At 50.0% G+C, this 21,547-nt stretch overlaps 1 protein-coding gene across 1 annotated transcript in view; it reads right to left on the bottom strand.

The window, feature by feature from the left end:
* ERI1 (exoribonuclease 1) overlaps positions 1–18,377 on the bottom strand; it is a 37,664-nt gene extending 19,287 nt beyond the window's left edge. The window contains exons 1-3 of the mRNA XM_075337804.1: positions 18,116–18,377; positions 15,386–15,546; positions 13,985–14,189 (exon numbers count right to left, since the gene is read on the bottom strand). Of these exons, the coding sequence (XP_075193919.1) occupies positions 13,985–14,189; positions 15,386–15,546; positions 18,116–18,211 (462 nt within the window). The 5' untranslated portion in view covers positions 18,212–18,377. The remainder of the gene's footprint in view (positions 1–13,984; positions 14,190–15,385; positions 15,547–18,115) is intronic.
* Between the last annotated feature and the right edge of the window lie 3,170 nt (positions 18,378–21,547).

Here is a 21,547-nt window from a genome sequence, read left to right as displayed (position 1 = left end):
GCGCACCACAAGTCCCAGCCGCGCCACAGTGTAAAAACACCCCGCAGCGGCCGGCGCGGCAGTTTCTAACACATAAATTCACTCAGCTAAGCTGCAGTGAATAATAGCACAAGCGCTCCGCGCTGTTGTCCCCGGCGCACTAACACTCCCAGCAATGCTGGTGTGTGTGTGCGCGATGTGTACGGGGACACAGAGTACCTTAATGTAGCAGGGCCCTGACCCTGACGATACCCAGCTCCATATCCAGCAGGTTCTCCGGGTCTGTGGATGGAGCCCGGTCTCAGTGCCTGGAGACCGGTAAGATCCCACTTCACCCAGAGCCCCGAGAGGGGATGGGGAAGGAAAACAGCATGTGGGCTCCAGCCTCCGTACCCGCAATGGGTACCTCAACCTTAACAAACACCGCCGACAGAAAGTGGGGTGAGAAGGGAGCATGCTGGGGGCCCTAGTATGGGCCCTTTTTTCTTCCATCCGACATAGTCAGCAGCTACTGCTGACTAAACAGTGGAGCTATGCGTGGATGTCTGACCTCCTTCGCACAAAGCATAAAACTGAAGCAGCCCGTGATCCCACGGGGGGTGTATATGCAGAAGGGGAGGGGCCTTACACTTTTGAGTGTAATACTTTGTGTGGCCTCCGGAGGCAGTAGCTATACACCCAATCGTCTGGGTCTCCCAATGGAGCACCGAAGAAAATGGTCAGCTTTGACAGGTTGCATTATACCTTAAAAACTTTGCCACCGTTGCTTAAACAAATGGAGGTTTCTCACCTTCTTAAAGGCCCCTTTACACACAGACTTTCTAGCGATCCCACCAGCGATCCCAACCTGGCCGGGATCGCTACAAAGTCTCTGGTGAGCTGTCAAACAGGCAGACCTGGCCAACGACGCAACAGCGATCCGGACCTGCAGAACGACCTAGCTAGTCATTGGGGACGTTGTCAGACCTAAAACACACATCCGTGAAAACTGTCGGCAGACAGCAGACAGAGTAGCGCGATGAGAATGAACTCGGGTGAACTTCACCCGACTTCATTGTCATGCTGCGGCTCTGTGTGCCGTGTACTGATTAGCGGTCACCTGTGAAGGATTCACCGATGACCGCTAATCCCCCAAGTGACTGAAGTGTCCCCCCCTCTCTCATACTCACCGATCCCCGATCACCGGCGCTGTACGGCATTCACACTGCTCCGGCGGCTTTTTCTAATTTGAAAGACCGGACGCTCATTAAGCAATCTCGTATTCCCTGCTTTCCCCCCCCACCGGCGCCTATGATTGGTTGCAGTGAGACACGCCGAGTGACAGGTGCCTCACTGCACCCAATCACAGCAGCCAGTGGGCGTGTCACTATGTAGTATAGAAATAAATAAATTAAAAAAAACGGCGTGCGGTTTCCCTCAAATTTAATACCAGCCAGATAAAGCCATACTGCTGAAGGCTGGTATTCTCAGGATGGGGAGCTCCACGTTATGGGGAGCCCCCCAGCCTAACAATATCAGTCAGCAGCCGCCCAGAATGGCCGCATACATTAGATGCGACTGTTCTGGGACAGTACCCGGCTCTTCCCGATTTGCCCTGGTGCGTTGGCAAATCGGGATAATAAGGAGTTATTGGCAGCCCATAGCTGCCAATAAGTCCTAGATTAATCATGTCAGGCGTCTCCCTGAGATACCTTCCATGATTAATCTGTAAATTACAGTAAATAAACACACACAACTGAAAAATCCTTTATTAGAAATAAAAAACAAACACATTCCCTGGTTCACCAATTTAATCAGCCCCAAAAAGCCCTCCATGTCCGGCGGAATCCAGGATGGTCCAGCGTCGCTTCCAGCTGTGCTGCATGGAGGTGACCGGAGAAGCAGAAGAAACCGCCGCTCCTGTCACCTCCACGCAGCAAATAAGAGCCGCGTGATCGGCTGAGCTATCACTGAGGTTACCTGGATCTAGCGGTGGCCGCGGGTAACCTCAGTGACAGCTCTGGGGATGCTTCAGCAAGGATGGAATTGGGCGGATTAAACTTTGCGAAGGATGTATGAATCAAGCCGCATAGAAGGTTATCCTGGAAAAACAGTTGCATCCTTCTGCTCAGGCAATGTTCCCCAACTCCGAGGACCGTTTTTTCCAGCAAAACAATGTGCCATGCCACACATCTAGGTCAATGTGTGGATGCAGGACCACCACATCAAAACCCTGTAATGGCCAGCCCAATCTCCAGACCTGAACCCCATTGAAAACCTCTGGAATGTAATCAAGAGGAAGACGGATAGTCACAAGCCATGAAACAAAGAACTGCTTAAATGTTTGCACCAGGAGTGGCATAAGAACACCCAAAAGCAGTGTGAAAGACTGGTGGAAAGCATGCCAAGACGCATGAAAGCTGTGATTAAAAATCATGGCTGTTGCACAAAAAATTGATTTCTGAACTCTTCCAGAGTTAAAATATTATTAGTATTGTTGTTTCTAAATTATTATGAACTTGGTTTTCTTTGCATTAATTTGAGGTGAGAAAGCAATGCATGGTCTTGTTATTTTGACCATTTCTCATTTTCAGAAAATAAATACAAAATTTATTGCTTGGAATTTCGGAGCCGTTAGTAGTTTACAGAATAAAAGAATTTACATTTTACTCAAAAATATACCTATAAAGAGAAAAATCCGAAAAAAAAACTGCAAATTTTGCAGTGGTCTCAATTTTTGCCAGAGCTGTATCTCAACACAGTATCCCCAAATATTTCCCAATAGACCAATGCACTGCTTAATGCATGTAACAGGCTATTTAAATCAAATACCACCAATAAGTAAAACAGGATCAAGATGCAGTCATTTTAGACCAATTCAAATACAAAAGGTACTTCCCATGAAGGATATCCAAGGGCCATGAACGTGGACATCCCTTCAAGGGAGGTACATTTGTACTTCTGGTACAGTACATCTGGTGCAATTGGAAGACAACAGATGTGGAGCTCCTAAAAGTGCCAGAGGAGCAGAAGACTCACCAAAAGTGGTCTCATTTTAGAAATTGTACCATTCAATTAATTCATCTATGGCTATAGTGACTATTTGTGCCTTACTATGGAACATTACTCCAAGCTTTTTTTCTGTAAAACTACAAATATGCCAGCCTTGTGTCTACAGATAGCATCCAGCTTGTGCTTATGGAGACTTAGGCTACTTTCACACATCAGTTTTTTTCCCATCAGGCACAATCCGGAAAAAAAAAAAACAGATAAAATGGATCCGGCGCCGAATCAGTTTTATCCCCATTGATTTGTATTAGCGCCGGATTGTGCCTGATGGCCTTGCATTGCATCCGGCTTTTGCCGAATCCGTCGTAACTGGCTAATGCGGCGGCCGGACAGAACATATCTTGTAACTTTTTTTGTCTCTGACAAAAAAAAAAAAAAGCATTGTGCTGCATCCGGCGCAATTTACAATGGAAGCCCATGGATGCCAGATCCAGCGTAATGTGGCAAAAAACGGATGCGGCCGCCAGATCCTTTTTTTAAACTGCGCATGCTCCAACTTATTGTAAAACAGATCCAGCAAAAAAAAAAAAAAAAAACGGACGAAACTGATGCAAAAACCGGATGCACCAGATCAGTTTTTTTGAATGGATCAGGTATACCGGATCCGTCAAAAAAAAAAAAAAAAAAAAAGGATCCGGCGCATCCGTTTTTGCATATTCTGCGCCTGATTCGTTGCATCAGGCACACGCCGGATTGTGCCTGATGCCAAAAAACTGATATGTGAAAGTAGCCTTATACCCCATGAATTGATAAATGGACAGGCGCTACAGTGATACCAAACGTGGTTGCTTACTGCGGTTAATTTACACTGTGGGGTTCCGAAGAGAGGGGTGCATTTATGAGTAAACATCTCACAGGATTTTATTTTGGGGGAGCAGTTTTCCTGCCTTTGTGCTATCAGAGTTGAAACCTATTACCGTTGATAGATGACGGACTTGAGTTGAAGCTTACAATGGTAACGTATTAGGGAACACTACAGTCTGGATCACTTTTTAGACTCCGTTCACATTTATCCTGTGCTCTATACTGAGTACTTCCATCAGTCTGTCTAAACTACTCTCTATAATGAGGCCAATGTCATCACTTAGTTTTTAGAGGTCTCCATATTTATGATTTATGCACACACATTATTGACTATGGCTAAAATTACATCTACATTATCTGAAAATCTGGTAGGAAAACTGCGCTTAAAGGTTATGATGACAGAGTGAAATTGAGCAAGGTTGCATGTCCATGTCTTAGATAATTATTAATTAGCAGTGTGTCAGTCCACAGCTATCGAGACAGTCATTTAACCCTTCCTGTTCAAGCCATCTTTTCCTCATCCGATTCCATAAGGAATCATTAATCTTTTTATTCCATCGATATAGCTGGATGAGGGTTTGCTTTTTGGCATATACATATTTTGTATTAATTATTGTATTTATAGCCTAGGATGAAACATACTAAAAACTATATAATAAAAATAAAATTTACTTTTATAACATACTTGAAGAATAAGACAAGTCATCCCGAGACATTTATTTGATTATCTTTCCATATTGGGGTCAAGTCTCATCTTTTAATACCGGCACTCACACACAAGTTTTGTGAGAATTTTATTGGACTTTACAGACGCAGTGATACTACATATATTTTTTTAGATCTTTTTTTCCTTTAAACAGAGATGAAAAGACTGTAAATTTAACTATATTCAGTGCCTATTTTTAACCCCTTTATGATGGGTAATTGAAAAAAAACTTGCGAGAGGAGGTTTTACCATATACTGACAAATGGTAAAAAAATAAGTACAAGCGTGGTAAAATACTTTTATGGGTCTCGTTTTTATGGTATTTAATGTAACGTTGAAAGAAAAATAAATAAATAAAATATATATATATATATATATATATATATATATATATATATATATATATATATATATATATATATATATATATATATATATATATATATATATATATATATATATATATATCTATATCTATATCAATTTTTTGGAGGATGCAAAATGACAAACCAAAATTTTGGGAGTTTGTTTTTTTATCGTAGCATTTATCATATTTGTTAACTTATTCTAGATGTTTAAAGATCGGATGATTACTAACATGGCGATAACGAAGGGAATTTTGTTTACTTACCGTAAATTCCTTTTCTTCTAGCTCCAATTGGGAGACCCAGACAGTGGGTGTATAGCTACTGCCTCTGGAGGCCGCACAAAGAACTACACTTAAAAGTGTAAGGCCCCTCCCCTTCTGGCTATACACCCTCCCGTAGGAGTACGGATTCCTCAGTTTTAGTACCAAAGCAAGAAGGAGGAAAGCCAATAACAGTTTCAAAAACAAATTCAATCCGATAACAAGATCGGAGAACTTAAGAAACAACATGAACAACATGTGCACCCGAAAAACGAAACCCTAAGAACAAATAGGGCGGGTGCTGGGTCTCCCAATTGGAGCTAGAAGAAAAGGAATTTACGGTAAGTAAACAAAATTCCCTTCTTCTTTTTCGCTCCTAATTGGGAGACCCAGACAGTGGGACGTCCAAAAGCAGTCCCTGGGTGGGTAAAAAGATACCACATGAACGGGCTGTCAGACAGCCTCTTCCTACAGGTGGGCCACCGCCGCCTGAAGGACCTGTCTACCTAGGCTGGCATCTGCCGAAGCGTAGGTATGCACTTGATAGTGTTTGGTAAACGTGTGCAGACTCGACCAGGTAGCCGCCTGGCACACTTGCTGAGCCGTAGCCTGATGCCGCAATGCCCAGGACGCACCCACGGCTCTGGTAGAATGGGCCTTCAGTCCAGATGGAATCGGAAGCCCAGCAGAACGGTATGTGAAGAATTGGTTCCTTGATCCACCGCGCCAGGGTGGATTTGGAAGCTTGCGATCCCTTATGCTGACCAGCGACTAGGACAAAGAGCGCATCAGAACGGCGTAGAGACGCCGTGCGAGAAATGTAAATCCTGAGTGCTCTCACCAGGTCCAACAGATGTAAACCCTTTTCAAATTGGTGAACTGGATGCGGACACAAAGATGGCAAAGTGATATCCTGATTGAGATGAAAGGAAGAAACCACCTTGGGAGAAAACTCTGGAATTGGACGCAGTACTACCTTGTCTTGGTGAAACACCAGGAAGGGAGATTTGCAAGATAACGCCGCTAGCTCGGACACTCTTCGAAGAGACGTGACCGCCACAAGAAAAACTACCTTTTGTGAAAGCCGAGAAAGGGGAACCTCTTTCAAAGGCTCGAAAGGCGGCTTCTGGAGAGCAATGAGAACCTTGTTCAGATCCCAGGGTTCCAATGGCCGTCTGTAAGGAGGAACGATATGACAAACTCCTTGGAGAAACGTGCGTACTTTAGAAAGCCGTGCCAAGCGCTTCTGAAAGAATACGGATAGCGCGGAGACTTGACCCTTAAGCGAGCTAAGCGACAAACCTTTTTCCAACCCAGACTGCAGGAAGGAAAGAAAAATTGGCAATGCAAATGGCCAGGGAGAAAACCCTTGAGCCAAGCACCACGCTAAGAATATCTTCCACGTCCTGTGATAGATCTTAGCTGAGGATGGTTTTCTAGCCTGTCTCATTGTGGCAACAACTTCATGAGATAAACCTGAGGCCGCTAGGATCCAGGACTCAATGGCCACACAGTCAGGTTCAGGGCCGCAGAATTCAGATGGAAAAACGGCCCTTGAGACAGCAAATCTGGACGGTTTGGTAGTGTCCACGGTTGGCCTACCGTGAGATGCCACAGATCCGGGTACCACGACCTTCTTGGCCAATCTGGAGCGACGAGTATGGCTCGATGGCAGTCGGACTTGATTTTCCGGAGAACTCTGGGTAACAATGCTAGAGGTGGGAACACATAGGGGAGTCGGAATTGCGACCAATCCTGAACCAAGGCGTCTGCCGCCAGCGCTCGGTGATCGTGAGACCGTGCCATGAAAACTGGGACCTTGTTGTTGTGCCGTGACGCCATCAGATCGACGTCCGGCGTCCCCCAGCGGCAACAGATCTGCTGAAACACGTCCGGGTGAAGGGACCATTCTCCTGCGTCCATGCCCTGGCGACTGAGAAAGTCTGCTTCCCAGTTTTCCACGCCTGGGATGTGAACTGCGGATATGGTGGACGCTCTGCTTTCCACCCACGTCAAAATCCGCTGGACTTCTTGAAAAGCTTGGCGACTGCGTGTTCCCCCTTGGTGGTTGATGTACGCCACCGCCGTTGAATTGTCCGACTGAATCCGAATCTGCTTGCCTTCCAGCCATTGTTGGAAGGCTCGCAGGGCAAGATAGATTGCTCTGATTTCCAGAACATTGATCTGCAGGGTGGACTCTTCCTGAGTCCACGTCCCCTGAGCCCTGTGGTGGAGAAACACCGCTCCCCACCCTGATAGGCTCGCATCCGTCGTGACCACTGCCCAGGACGGGGGAAGGAACGACTTTCCCTGTGACAATGAGGTGGGGAGAAGCCACCAACGCAGAGAGTCCTTGGCAGTCTGAGAGAGGGAGACAGTCCTGTCGAGGGACGTCGATTTCCCATCCCATTGGCGTAGAATGTCCCATTGTAGAGGGCGCAGATGAAACTGCGCGAACGGGACTGCCTCCATTGCTGCTACCATCTTTCCTAGGAAATGCATGAGGCGCCTCAGTGAGTGCGACTGGCTCTGAAGGAGAGATTGCACTCCAGTCCGTAGCGAGCACTGCTTGTCCAGTGGAAGCCTCACTATCGCTGAGAGAGTATGAAACTCCATGCCAAGATAAGTCAGAGATTGGGTCGGGGTTAGATGAGACTTTGGAAAGTTGATAATCCACCCGAAACTCTGGAGAGTGTCTAGTGCCACCTTCAGACTGTGTTGGCATGCCTCTTGAGAGGGTGCCTTTATAAGCAGGTCGTCTAGATACGGGATGACCGAGTGACCCTGCGAGTGCAGAACAGCTACTACTGCTGCCATGACTTTGGTGAAGACCCGGGGGGCTGTTGCCAGACCGAAAGGTAACGCTACGAACTGTAGGTGTTCGTCGTGTATGACGAAGCGTAGGAAACGCTGATGCTCTGGTGCAATCGGCACGTGGAGATACGCATCTTTGATATCTATTGATGCTAGAAAATCTCCTTGAGACATTGAGGCTATGACGGAGCGTAGGGATTCCATCCGGAACCTCCTGACTTTTACGTGTCTGTTGAGCAACTTTAGATCCAGGACGGGTCGATACGATCCGTCCTTTTTTGGGACCACAAACAGATTGGAGTAAAAACCGTGACCTTGTTCCTGAAGAGGGACGGAGGTCACCACTCCTTCCGCCTTTAGAGCGGCCACCGCCTGCAACAGAGCATCGGCTCGGTCTGGTGGTGGAGAAGTTCTGAAGAAACGAGTTGGCGGACGAGAACTGAACTCTATCCTGTACCCGTGAGACAGAATATCCCTCACCCAACGGTCTTTGACGCGTGACAGCCAAATGTCGCCAAAGTGGGAAAGCCTCCCACCGACCGCGGGTGTGGGAATCGGAGACCGCAAGTCAGGAGGACGCCGTCTTGGCAACGGTTCCTCCGGCTGTCCTTTTTGGGCGTGACTGAGACCTCCAAGAATCTGAGCGTCTCTGGTCTTTTTGAGTCTTTTTTGACGAGGCGAATTGGGACCTGCCCGGTCCTCGAAAGGACCGATAACCAGACTGACCCTTCCTCTGTTGGGGTTTGTTTTGTCTGTGTTGCGGTAAGGATGAGTCCTTACCCTTGGAGTGTTTGATGATTTCATCCAAACGCTCTCCAAACAATCGGTCACGAGAAAAAGGCAAATTGGTTAAGCACTTCTTGGAATGAGAATCTGCTTTCCAATGTCTCAACCACAGGGCCCTACGCAAAACAACGGAGTTGGCTGACGCCACTGCCGTGCGGCTTGTAGCGTCAAGAACAGCATTAATCGCGTACGACGCGAATGCCGCCATTTGCGAGGTCAATGGTGCTACCTGCGGGGCAAATGCACGTGTGACTGAGTCGACTCGCGCAAGCCCGGCTGAGATAGCTTGGAGTGCCCATACGGCCGCAAAAGAAGGCGCTAATGACGCTCCAATCGCTTCATAGATGGATTTCAGCCAGAGCTCCATCTGCCTGTCAGTGGCATCTTTAAGTGCCGCTCCATCTTCAACTGCAACCAAGGATCTAGCTGCAAGCCTGGAAATTGGAGGATCCACTTTTGGACACTGGGTCCAACCCTTGACCACCTCAGGGGGAAAAGGGTAGCGTGTATCTTTAAGCCGTTTAGGAAAACGCCTTTCAGGATAAGCGTGGGGTTTCTGGATTGCGTCTCTAAAGTCAGCGTGGTCCAGAAAAGTGCTTAATGTACGCTTAGGGTATCTGAAATGGATTCTCTCGTGCTGCGAAGCTGACTCCTCTACAAGAGGAGCTGGTGGGGAAATATTTAACATCTTATTGATGTTAAATATAAGATCATTAACTATGGCGTCACCATCTGGTGTATCTAGATTGAGAGCGGTCCCAGGATCAGAATCCTGATCAGTTACGTCCGCCTCATCACCCATAGATTCATCTCGCTGGGATCCTGACCATTGAGATGAATGTGAAGGCCCGTCATAGCGAGCCCGCTTAGGCTGCCCGGGGCCATCGTCCGAGTCAGAGTCTTCACCCTGAGGTGTATATGCCCGTCCCGGAGCTTGGAGCTGAGGGGGACCAGGGGGCAATGATTGCACAGTGTCCGTGGCCTGAAGTACAGGCCTAGCTCGCAATGTGTCAAGAATTTGTGACATAGTGAGAGACATTCTGTCAGCAAAAGCTGCAAACTCAGTTCCTGTCACCTGGACAGCATTCACAGGTGGTACACCCTGGGTCACGTCCAGCAGAGGTCCCGACTGTGCAAGCGCCGCAGGGGCCGAGCACTGCACACAATGGGGGTCCGTGGAGCCTGCCGGTAGAAAAGTCCCACATGCGGTGCAGGAAGCATATAATGTCTGTGCCTTGGCACCCTTGCGTTTTACGGACGACATGCTGCTGGCTCTCTGCAATGTGAGAGAGTCTATAGCCAAAGGGCGACCAGCGCTATGTAATACCAAGTATTTGTAGAAACAAAATACTAAGAATACTACTGGCACAAGAGGGGGTGAGCCCTGAGGGCTGCTTACCGCCCGCTGAATAGCGGGTAAGAGGCGCAGAATTCCTTGTCTGGGTCTCCCCGGCTCCCCTCTGCAGCTCAGCGTGTCAGCAGGAATGGCTGCCGGCGTCTGTGGAGAGGGGCGGTCCGTGGGAGTTCCCAAACAAAAGTGCGGGAAACAGTGTCCCCTCTGTGCCGATTGTGAGGGCTGGAGTATGTAAAAACGACTCCAGCCCTCGGCGCTGATGCACTGGCCAGCGTCCCGCCCCTCTCCTGACTGGCAGGTCTGGGGGCGGGAACGAACGGAAGCAGGCCGCAAAAGCCGGGGACTCGAGTTATCAGCGCGGCCGCCGTAAAAGCGCGGGCCGCGCTGAAGTCCCCGGCGCACCACAAGTGCCAGCCGCGCCGCAGTCCCAGCGGCCGGCGTGACCGATTCCCAGAAGTGGCCAGCGTCCCGCCCCTCTCCTGACTGGCAGGTCTGGGGGCGGGAACGAACGGAAGCAGGCCGCAAAAGCCGGGGACTCGAGTTATCAGCGCGGCCGCCGTAAAAGCGCGGGCCGCGCTGAAGTCCCCGGCGCACCACAAGTGCCAGCCGCGCCGCAGTCCCAGCGGCCGGCGCGACCGATTCCCAGAAGTGTGCCTGCTTCAGCGAAGCTGAATGAGGCCATGGCACAAGCGCCGTAGCGCTGATGTCCCCCGGCGCACTACAACACCCAGCATGCTGCGGTGTGAGCGCCAAATGCACGGGGACACAGAGTACCTTGAGGAAGCAGGGCCATGTCCCTGATGTACTCCGCTCCATCCAGCATCTTCTCCAGGGGCTGTAGATGGAGCACGGTCTCAGTGCCTGGAGACCAGTAAATCCCACTTCACCCAGAGCCCTGTAAAAAGGGATGGGGAAGGAATCAGCATGTGGGCTCCTGCCGCCGTACCCGCAATGGGTACCTCAACCTTACAAACACCTCCGACATACAGTGGGGTGAGAAGGGAGCATGCTGGGAGCCCTGTATGGGCCCTCTTTTCTTCCATCCGACATAGTCAGCAGCTGCTGCTGACTAAAAACAATGGAGCTATGCGTGCGTGTCTGACCTCCTGCGCACAAAGCTAAAACTGAGGAATCCGTACTCCTACGGGAGGGTGTATAGCCAGAAGGGGAGGGGCCTTACACTTTTAAGTGTAGTTCTTTGTGCGGCCTCCAGAGGCAGTAGCTATACACCCACTGTCTGGGTCTCCCAATTAGGAGCGAAAAAGAAAAAAGTTTACCTTTTTTTCTTATTTTTGAACAGGTTTGTTGATTCAAACTTTTAGAATAAGGATCATCAATGAAAGCCAGCTACACCTGAACTTCATGAGAGTGTAAATATGGCTGCGACGTGTATGTGTGGTGTGTGTGTGTGGTGTGTGGTGTGTGGTGTGTGGTGTGTGGGTGTGGGTGTGTGTGTGTGTGTGTGTGTGTGTGTGTGTGATTGGCATCTGAACCGTTGTAGCTACAGCCACAAAATTTTGCACACTCACACGTCTGGACCCCGAGAGCGTCATAGGCTATGTTGTGAGGCGAAATTTTAACCCTGCGCGTTCCAATTTACCAATCAATTTTGCCCCTATCTACATAATGGGGAAAAAGTGAAACAAAAAATGTATCCGCACCGTCACATTTACAATCACGAAATTTTGCACAGAAACCTCACGTGACCCAGGGAACGTCATAGACTATGTTTTGACAGGAAAATGTAACCCCGCCCTTTACAGTTACTCTCCAAAAAACATGCCTCCATTAAAGTAAATGGAGCCTGGAACTACAGGTTATTAGTAGGAGCTGTGATTGGTTGCTATAGGAAACAAAGGACATTCATAGTATAAGAACCTTATATGTGCGGTAATAAGATGTTGGTGGGGAACGAGGCAGAGACGGGGAACGAGGCAGAGACGGGGAACGAGGCAGAGACGGGGAACGAGGCAGAGACGGGGAACGAGGCAGAGACGGGGAACGAGGCAGAGACGGGGAACGAGGCAGAGACGGGGAACGAGGCAGAGACGGGGAACGAGGCAGAGACGGGGAACGAGGCAGACGGAGCACATTACTTGGTCAATTTAGTTAAATCTGTGTGGAATATCTGTGGTATTGAAATATATGTTGTGAAATGCTTCTATTAGCTTAGCTTTTGCCTTTTAATAATTACATTTCTATCCATTTGTTTTGTGGTTTTTGTGTGCGGAATAAATTTTTGTTAATACATTATATTTTGTTAACAGCAGTTATTAACCCAGGCGATGTCGGGTAGTACAGCTAGTATATATAAATACATACACTACTCATAAAAAGTCAGGGATATTTGGCTTTCGGGTGAAATTTTAGGATGATCCTAAGATGCCCTCTAACCTTTTCAGGTGACCTTAATGTGACCTTCTCTAACCTTTTGAATGCACATGTCCAACTGTTCAATGTCACACTACTTTTTGCCCAACTTGCTGTTCTATGTCAAGCAGATTAATGGCGAAATTCCCAACAGGTGTTTAATCCACGAATCACCCAAAAAATCTCAGGGTTCAGTTAGAATAGGTATTTAAACCGTCCTCATCATGCTGTTCGCATTTTGACATCACGAGACCAAAACACCACCTAACAATTGATAAACATAACCTCGTCATTGTGAGGCTTCAAGTAGGATGTTCTCATACAAAAGTGGCCGCTGAACTTAGAGTGTCACAGTGTCATCAGCAGATTGCAACAGAGATGCAGAGAGACTGGGAAAAAAAAAAAATAAAAAATATAACAGAAATGGGTGTTCTTTGGCCACATTGATGACTGCTTCATTGTGAACAATGCCCTTCGGAAGCGGATGATGAATGCCACAGAACTCCAGGCACATTTAAGGGAGGTGAGAGGCACCCATGTGTCAAGTGATACCGCTCAAAACTGTTTGCATCAGCAAGGGTACCTTACCACATCTACAGGCACAGGCATCATCATCTTGCATGGGCCATGGAGCATCTAGGGTGGACGAGGGTCCAGTGTGCCTCAGTCCTGTTACCTGACAAAAGTCAATTCACGCAGAGCAGAAACGATGGCTGCCAACTATGCCGAAGACATCAAGGAGAGCACTATGTATCAGTCACTTGTCATCAGACGAGCCTTTGGCTGTGGTGGTGATACAGTGTGATGTCAGTACAGAACTGGCCTACATCTTGTGAAAGCCCCTACTACTTGAATAACATTAATCCAGTCAGTGTACCTTTGCATGAACAGCACAGGCCTAATTTCATCTTCATGGATGACAATGCTCCTGCTCATCAAGCTGCATCATTAGGGAACTGCTGCTGGAGACTGGAGTACCTCAAATGGAGTGGCCTGCACTTTCTCCAGACCTGAATGCCATAGAAAACCTATGGGATCAGCTGAGTTGTCATGTAGAGGCTTGTAACTCTATACCCCAGAACCTTAATAACCAGAGGGTCGCTCTTCAAGAGTGGTATGCCATGATTCAGCAGATAATAACTTGTGAACAGCATGAGACATCATTATCAAGCTGTAAGTAATGCTCAGGGCCACATGACATGTTATTGAGACAGTGACATTTTGGGTTGTTATACCCAACACTGTCCTTTGCTTCTGTATCAATAACTTGTTTGAGATAAGGAAATCCCCATTGCCTGCTTCTACCTAAATGTTCTACTTTCATAAAATATCACTGTAGTGTAAATTTCACCTGAAAGCCACATATCCCAAACCTATGAATTGTGTATATGTATAACAGGATATTTATAGGATTTATAATACATTATTTCACATTTCCAATGTACCGTTCAAGCTGTACAAATGTGATATCATATGGAATAAATTACAAACTTACAATTTCCAAAGTCTTTGTGTTGATCAATGCAATTGGGAATTCGATGATCTCATGGATGTAATCCGGTGGATTGCCATCTTCACAGGTGGCCTCAAAGTCAATAACACAGATGTAGTCATAGTAGGTGCCAGTGTCACTGGACTCCTTTAGCTTCTGTTTCTTGTAGTAGTTCTTGAGACGCTTCTTCAGAATATCCTTTACTCCTCTTTGTTAAGGGAAGAAAGGAACAAAAACCACAAACATAAGTTTCCCAGAAAATTTTTGGAAATTTACATTTGGTTAAAATGGGCCTGGTCATGTAGAATGCATTAAAGGGAATGTCCACTTTCAGGAAAATGAATTGAAATGCTCTAAAATACCAGAAATAACTCTTAGGCGGGCTTTACACGCTGCGACATCACTAGCAATTGCTAACGATGTCGAGAGCGATAGCACCCGCCCCCGTCATACATTCGATATCTGGTGCTTGCTGCCGTAGCGAACATTATCACTACGGCAGCTTCACACGTAAATACCTGCTCTGCGACGTCGCTGTGACCGCCGAACAATCCCTCCTTCAAGGGGGAGGTGCGTTCGGCGTCACAGCGACGTCACTAAGCGGCCGGTCGATAGAAGCGGAGGGGCGGAGATTAGCGGGACATAACATCCCGCCCACTTTCTCCCTTCCGCATTGCCGTCGGGACACAGGTAAGGAGAGGTTTGTCGCTCCTGCGGCATCACACACAGCGATATGTGCTGCCGCAGGAACGACAAACAACATCGTATCTGCAGCAGTAACGACATTATGGAAATGGACGTGACACAGATCAGCGATTTTTTATGCTTTTGCGCACGTTCATCGTCGCACCTAGGATTTACACATTGCGATGTCGCTACCGGCGCCGGATGTGAGTCACTAACGACGTGACCCTGACGATATATCAGTAGCGATGTCGCAACGTGTAAAGCCCGCCTTAGTGTTTTATCTGCCGAGGTGAAGTTAAACCAACAGCATGCATCATTGCTATAGCCAATCACTAAGCTCAGCCAAGGCAGACATCACAAGCCACTGAGCTCAATGATTGGCTATAGCGGTGATACAGGCTGTGAACTTGAGATCACCATTGTAGCCAAAGCCGCAGTGGGGGCCGACGATAGACCCCGGAACGCGAATATCTGCTATGCTAACTATACAGTGTTTGGGGTCAACTTTCCTGAAAATGGAAAACCCCTTTAAGCATGTAACCACACGTAACATAACTATGGGCAAGGGTGACTGTATTACAAGCATAGCAAGTAGCTGAGGGACCCCCTTTACAAAATGGAGTGAGAATATGACATGGCACGCGTGCTGCTCCAGAAAACATCATACAACACATTTGATGAAGCCTATAAAATAAAACTATATATAGTTTGCTTTACCTGGTGTCCAGTTTTAATTCTGTAAGTGTAGCCTTCAGCTCATCTTTACTCATCCTATTTACACACCCATTGGAAAAGGCAATCTCTTTGTAGACTGGATCACTAAAGTCACCGACACTTGTCTTCGTAGAACAAGTCCCTCCTTCCTGACTGTCCATAACCTAGAAATTAATATTTCATAAGGGTTAGCAGTGCAACTGATAAAATACAAAGACCTTCACTGTCCCTTCTTGGTATGACTCGAAAAGGTAAATCTGCCAGCCCCAGTAATCCTAACGCACAGCTCCAATAATTACACTGAGGACGCAGAATGGGGCGTGGTCATAATCTGAATCCTTAAATCAGCTACATGAAAAACACATCGTAGGGAAGGTAACCTACACAGGAGTGCGCAGCCTAAGGGACACAATGTCAGTAATCCCCACAGCCACACTAAAAATTAAAGGGAGACTTTAGAGCCACTCACTTTTGCATCAAGCGGCAAGTAGCTGACCCAACAAGCATGCTAAGAATAAACCCCGCCATTGGCCATTGTGGCTCTGTTTTCAACTGTTCAGACACTGATTATACGTTGCTCCAACAGATTATCATAGGAAACAAAAGTCCTGTATGCAATTTTTTTTCTGCTTTTAAACATAAAATAAAAAAAATAATCAATATTGTCCCTTGTGGTTCCGTTTGCATAGGTGATCCACTGGATCCCTGACTGTTCCTGAAACAGACCTAGGAAATGAGGCTATTGTGCACACGGCCTATTCTAATGACTTGTACTGGTGCATGACACTCGGCAGCTGCACCCGCATCCCGGAAACATCTGCCAATCCAAAGTCATCAGTGCCCATGACCTCCCCATGTAGAGCCCTTTAAGATGACATTAGCGTCAGAGAGATGTATGCCATAATGTTCCCTGCCATCAGGTAAGAGCCTGTCCTCAGAGCTGCCATCCAGCGGCCACATATTACTGAGGTCACAATGGACCAGGTCTTACAAATCGATTTGCACTGATCAGGATTTCAGAGATGGCCACATTATTAGTATCGCCTGATCCTGCTGATGTGCTATATAGAGCGCAGACATGGCAGTGCCCACAAGGTTGGGGGCCGCACATACGGTATCACAAGCTTCTGTGCTTCTATGTGTCCCCCCACCCCCAGCGTTCCCTGCCGTCACCCCCTCCGCGTGTCCCCCTCCAGCGTTCCCTGCCGTCACCCCCCTCCGCGTGTCCCCCTCCAGCGTTCCCTGCCGTCACCCCCTCCGCGTGTCCCCCTCCAGCGTTCCCTGCCGTCACCCCCTCCGCGTGTCCCCCTCCAGCGTTCCCTGCCGTCACCCCCCTCCGCGTGTCCCCCTCCAGCGTTCCCTGCCGTCACCCCCTCCGCGTGTCCCCCTCCAGCGTTCCCTGCCGTCACCCCCCTCCGCGTGTCCCCCTCCAGCGTTCCCTGCCGTCACCCCCTCCGCGTGTCCCCCTCCAGCGTTCCCTGCCGTCACCCCCTCCGCGTGTCCCCCTCCAGCGTTCCCTGCCGTCACCCCCCCCAATGTGTCCCCCCCAGCGTTCCCTGCCATTACCCCCCCCAATGTGTCCCCCCCAGCGTTCCCTGCCATCACCCCCTCCATGTCTCCCCCCCAGCGTTCCCTGCCATCACCCCCTCCATGTGTCCCCCCCAGCGTTCCCTGCCATCACCCCCTCCATGTGTCCCCCCCCAGCGTTCCCTGCCATCACCCCCTCCATGTGTCCCCCCCAGCATTCCCTGCCATCACCCCCTCCATGTGTCCCCCCCAGCATTCCCTGCCATCACCCCCTCCATGTGTCCCCCCCAGCATTCCCTGCCATCACCCCCTCCATGTGTCCCCCCCAGCATTCCCTGCCATCACCCCCTCCATGTGTCCCCCCCAGCATTCCCTGCCATCACCCCCTCCATGTGTCCCCCCCAGCATTCCCTGCCATCACCCCCTCCATGTGTCCCCCCCAGCATTCCCTGCCATCACCCCCTCCATGTGTCCCCCCCAGCATTCCCTGCCATCACCCCCTCCATGTGTCCCCCCCAGCATTCCCTGCCATCACCCCCTCCATGTGTCCCCCCCCAGCATTCCCTGCCATCACCCCCTCCATGTGTCTCCCCCCAGCATTCCCTGCCATCACCCCCTCCATGTGTCCCCCCCCAGCATTCCCTGCCATCACCCCCTCCATGTGTCTCCCCCCAGCATTCCCTGCCATCACCCCCTCCATGTGTCCCCCCCCAGCATTCCCTGCCATCACCCCCTCCATGTGTCTCCCCCCAGCATTCCCTGCCATCACCCCCTCCATGTGTCTCCCCCCAGCATTCCCTGCCATCACCCCCTCCATGTGTCTCCCCCCAGCATTCCCTGCCATCACCCCCTCCATGTGTCTCCCCCCAGCATTCCCTGCCATCACCCCCTCCATGTGTCCCCCCCAGCATTCCCTGCCATCACCCCCTCCATGTGTCCCCCCCAGCATTCCCTGCCATCACCCCCTCCATGTGTCCCCCCCAGCATTCCCTGCCATCACCCCCTCCATGTGTCCCCCCCAGCATTCCCTGCCATCACCCCCTCCATGTATCCCCCCCCCCCAGCGTTCCCTCCCGTCACACCCTCCATGTGTCCCCCCCAGCATTCCCTGCCGTCACCCCCTCCATGTGTCCCCCCCAGCATTCCCTGCCATCACCCCCTCCATGTGTCCCCCCCAGCATTCCCTGCCGTCACCCCCTAAGTTACCCTTCCTGAGAGCGCCACAGTCTTCATCGTCCCGCACAGCTCGTCCTCCTCACATGCCCCGTTCTGGAGAGGCCTGTTCTCCTTCTGGTCCTCCATGCTGTCCGCCAGTCTAGCGCTGTAGAAGTGTCCGCAGACACGTATGGCGGCCGGCTGTGTTCTGACCGGTCCCCTGGATCGCAGCAGACCCGCGGCCCCACTCGCCTCACACACCACAGACTACAGCTGACTTGTCTATCCCGCGTTCAGCACAGCTCTGACGTAATTCCGGGATACAGGGCGCCGAATGTCCGCTGTCTTCAGAAGCTGGAGTCGCCATCTTTGTGTCGGGAAAAGGAGTGCTGTGAGGATGTAACCGGCCGCATGAGGGCGCCAGCAGACCTGTGGACCCTGCAGCGCGCTGCGGACACTCCAGGCACACCGCCCGTCTGCAGCTGTGGCCGACTGCTTATTAACACCTTCCTGACCAGAGGCTTCTGTATTGGGCTACGTTCCCACAAGCGGTGTTTTTGATGCAAAATCTCTGCACCTTAGCTTACGTTCTTTTTTTTGTTTAATTGCCTTTATTATGTGTGGTTTTATGCACACCAAATAACGTTGAGTCAAAAACGCAATAAAAACATGTTGGCCTCGTGCGCACGCTGCGGGTTTTTTTCTGTGTTTTTTCAGGCGCGGTTTTGATCTCAAAACTGCTTTCATTTCCTTCCGCAGCAAAGTCCATAAGCTTTCTATTTTGCTGTGCACATATTACAATTTTTTTGGCTGCATTTTTGTGGTGACCACAGAGATGCAGCATGTCAATTCCCGCTGGACTGGCAGATCAATTCCCCGCTGGACTGGCAGATCAATTCCCCGCTGGACTGGCAGATCAACTCCCCGCTGGACTAGCAGATCAACTCCCCGCTGGACTGGCAGATCAACTCCCCGCTGGACTAGCAGATCAATTCCCCGCTGGACTGGCAGATCAACTCCCCGCTGGACTAGCAGATCAATTCCCCGCTGGACTGGCAGATCAACTCCCCGCTGGACTGGCAGATCAACTCCCCGCTGGACTGGCAGATCAATTCCTTGCTGGACTGGCAGATCAACTCCCCGCTGGACTAGCAGATCAATTCCCCGCTGGACTGGCAGATCAACTCCCCGCTGGACTAGCAGATCAATTCCCCGCTGGACTGGCAGATCAACTCCCCGCTGGACTGGCAGATCAATTCCCCGCTGGGCTGGCAGATCAATTCCCCGCTGGACTGGCAGATCAACTCCCCGCTGGACTGGCAGATCAATTCCCCGCTGGACTGGCAGATCAACTCCCCGCTGGACTGGCAGATCAATTCCCCGCTGGACTGGCAGATCAACTCCCCGCTGGACTAGCAGATCAATTCCCCGCTGGACTGGCAGATCAACTCCCCGCTGGACTGGCAGATCAACTCCCCGCTGGACTGGCAGATCAATTCCCCGCTGGACTGGCAGATCAACTCCCCGCTGGACTGGCAGATCAATTCCCCGCTGGACTGGCAGATCAACTCCCTGCTGGACTGGCAGATCAATTCCCCGCTGGACTGACAGATCAATTCCCCGCTGGACTGGCAGATCAATTCCCCGCTGGACTGGCAGATCAATTCCCCGCTGGACTGGCAGATCAACTCCCCGCTGGACTGGCAGATCAATTCCCCGCTGGACTGGCAGATCAATTCCCCGCTGGACTGGCAGATCAATTCCCCGCTGGACTGGCAGATCAACTCCCCGCTGGACTGGCAGATCAATTCCCCGCTGGACTGGCAGATCAATTCCCCGCTGGACTGGCAGATCAATTCCCCGCTGGACTGGCAGATCAACTCCCCGCTGGACTGGCAGATCAATTCCCCGCTGACTGGCAGATCAATTCCCCGCTGGACTGGCAGATCAATTCCTCGCTGGACTGGCAGATCAACTCCCCGCTGGACTGGCAGATCAATTCCCCGCTGGACTGGCAGATCAACTCCCCGCTGGACTAGCAGATCAATTCCCTGCTGGACTGGCAGATCAACTCCCCGCTGGACTAGCAGATCAATTCCCCGCTGGACTGGCAGATCAATTCCCCGCTGGACTGGTAGATCAATTCCCCGCTGGACTGGCAGATCAATTCCCCGCTGGACTGGCAGATCAATTCCCCGCTGGACTGGCAGATCAACTCCCCGCTGGACTAGCAGATCAATTCCCCGCTGGACTGGCAGATCAATTCCCCGCTGGACTGGCAGATCAACTCCCCGCTGGACTGGCAGATCAATTCCTCGCTGACTCAGGGTCGGCAGGGGATTGATCCCTGGTATCTGGCCAGTTGCCGGTCCCCATATAAAATCTATGGGCACCAGAATCCAGCACAAAGGGGTAGGAGCAAGCGATACGTACTCACTGGGGCGGCTGTCGCACTGCTCCCGCTACCTCTCATTCTTCTTCCCGGGCCGCTCATTCACACTTATTCACTGCTTCCCCCTCCCACCAGCGTCTATGATTGGTTGCAGTCAGACGAGCCCCCATGCTGAGAGAGAGCATGTCTCAGGCTTCCAATCACAGACATGGTGGGTGGGTCTATATTGAACAGTAAAATAAATAAATTAATTAAAAAAAATTGGCATAGAATCCCCCCATATTATGATGCCAGCACAGATAAAGCCTGACAGCTGGAGGCTGGTATTCTCAGGCTGGGGAGACCCATGGTTATTGAGCGCCCCCCATCCTAAAAATATAAGCAAGCAGCCGTCCAGATTTGCCACAGTCCCGGCACTGTACCCGGCTCTTCCTTATTGCCCTGGTGCAGTGGCAATCAGGGTAATGAGGGAGTTAATGGTAGCCCACAGCGGCCACTAAGTCCTAGATTATTGATGGCACAGGCGTCTATGAGATACCTGCATCACTAACCTGTAAGTGACAGTAAATAAACACAAACACCAAAAAAATCCTTTATTTGAAGTAAAAGACAAAAAAGCACCCTCTTTCACCACTTTATTAACCCCAAAAACACCACTGCAGGTCCAATGTAATCCACATGAGGTCCCACGATGCTTCCACCACTGCTACATCTGAAACTCACAGCAAGCCCATAGAACATGACTGCCCACTGTGAGCTCCACGCAGCAACTGAAGTGAGCCGGAGCGATCAGCATTGACGTCACTCAGGTTACGCGTGGCCACAGCTGGAGTCCTTCACCTATGACCGCTAATCACCTGAGTCACATCACCGCTGATCGCGAGGCTCACTTCAGTCGCTGTGTGGAGCTCACACTGGGCAGTCATTTTTTTTGTTGCTCGCTATGAGCTTAAGATGTAGTGTTTTTCCCGCGGGTGCATTTTTTCGGAGCCAGAAACATGCATATTTGTGGTCACCACAAAGATGCAACGTGAGCACATAGCCTTAAGCTGCTTTGTTTTTTAAACTTCCTGCTATTGACATCATTTTAG

Source organism: Anomaloglossus baeobatrachus, chromosome 1 (assembly GCF_048569485.1).
Source record: "Anomaloglossus baeobatrachus isolate aAnoBae1 chromosome 1, aAnoBae1.hap1, whole genome shotgun sequence".
Classification (NCBI taxonomy): domain Eukaryota; kingdom Metazoa; phylum Chordata; class Amphibia; order Anura; family Aromobatidae; genus Anomaloglossus; species Anomaloglossus baeobatrachus.
Note: the sequence above shows the minus strand (reverse complement) of the source record. Positions and strands in the feature narration are given on the sequence as shown.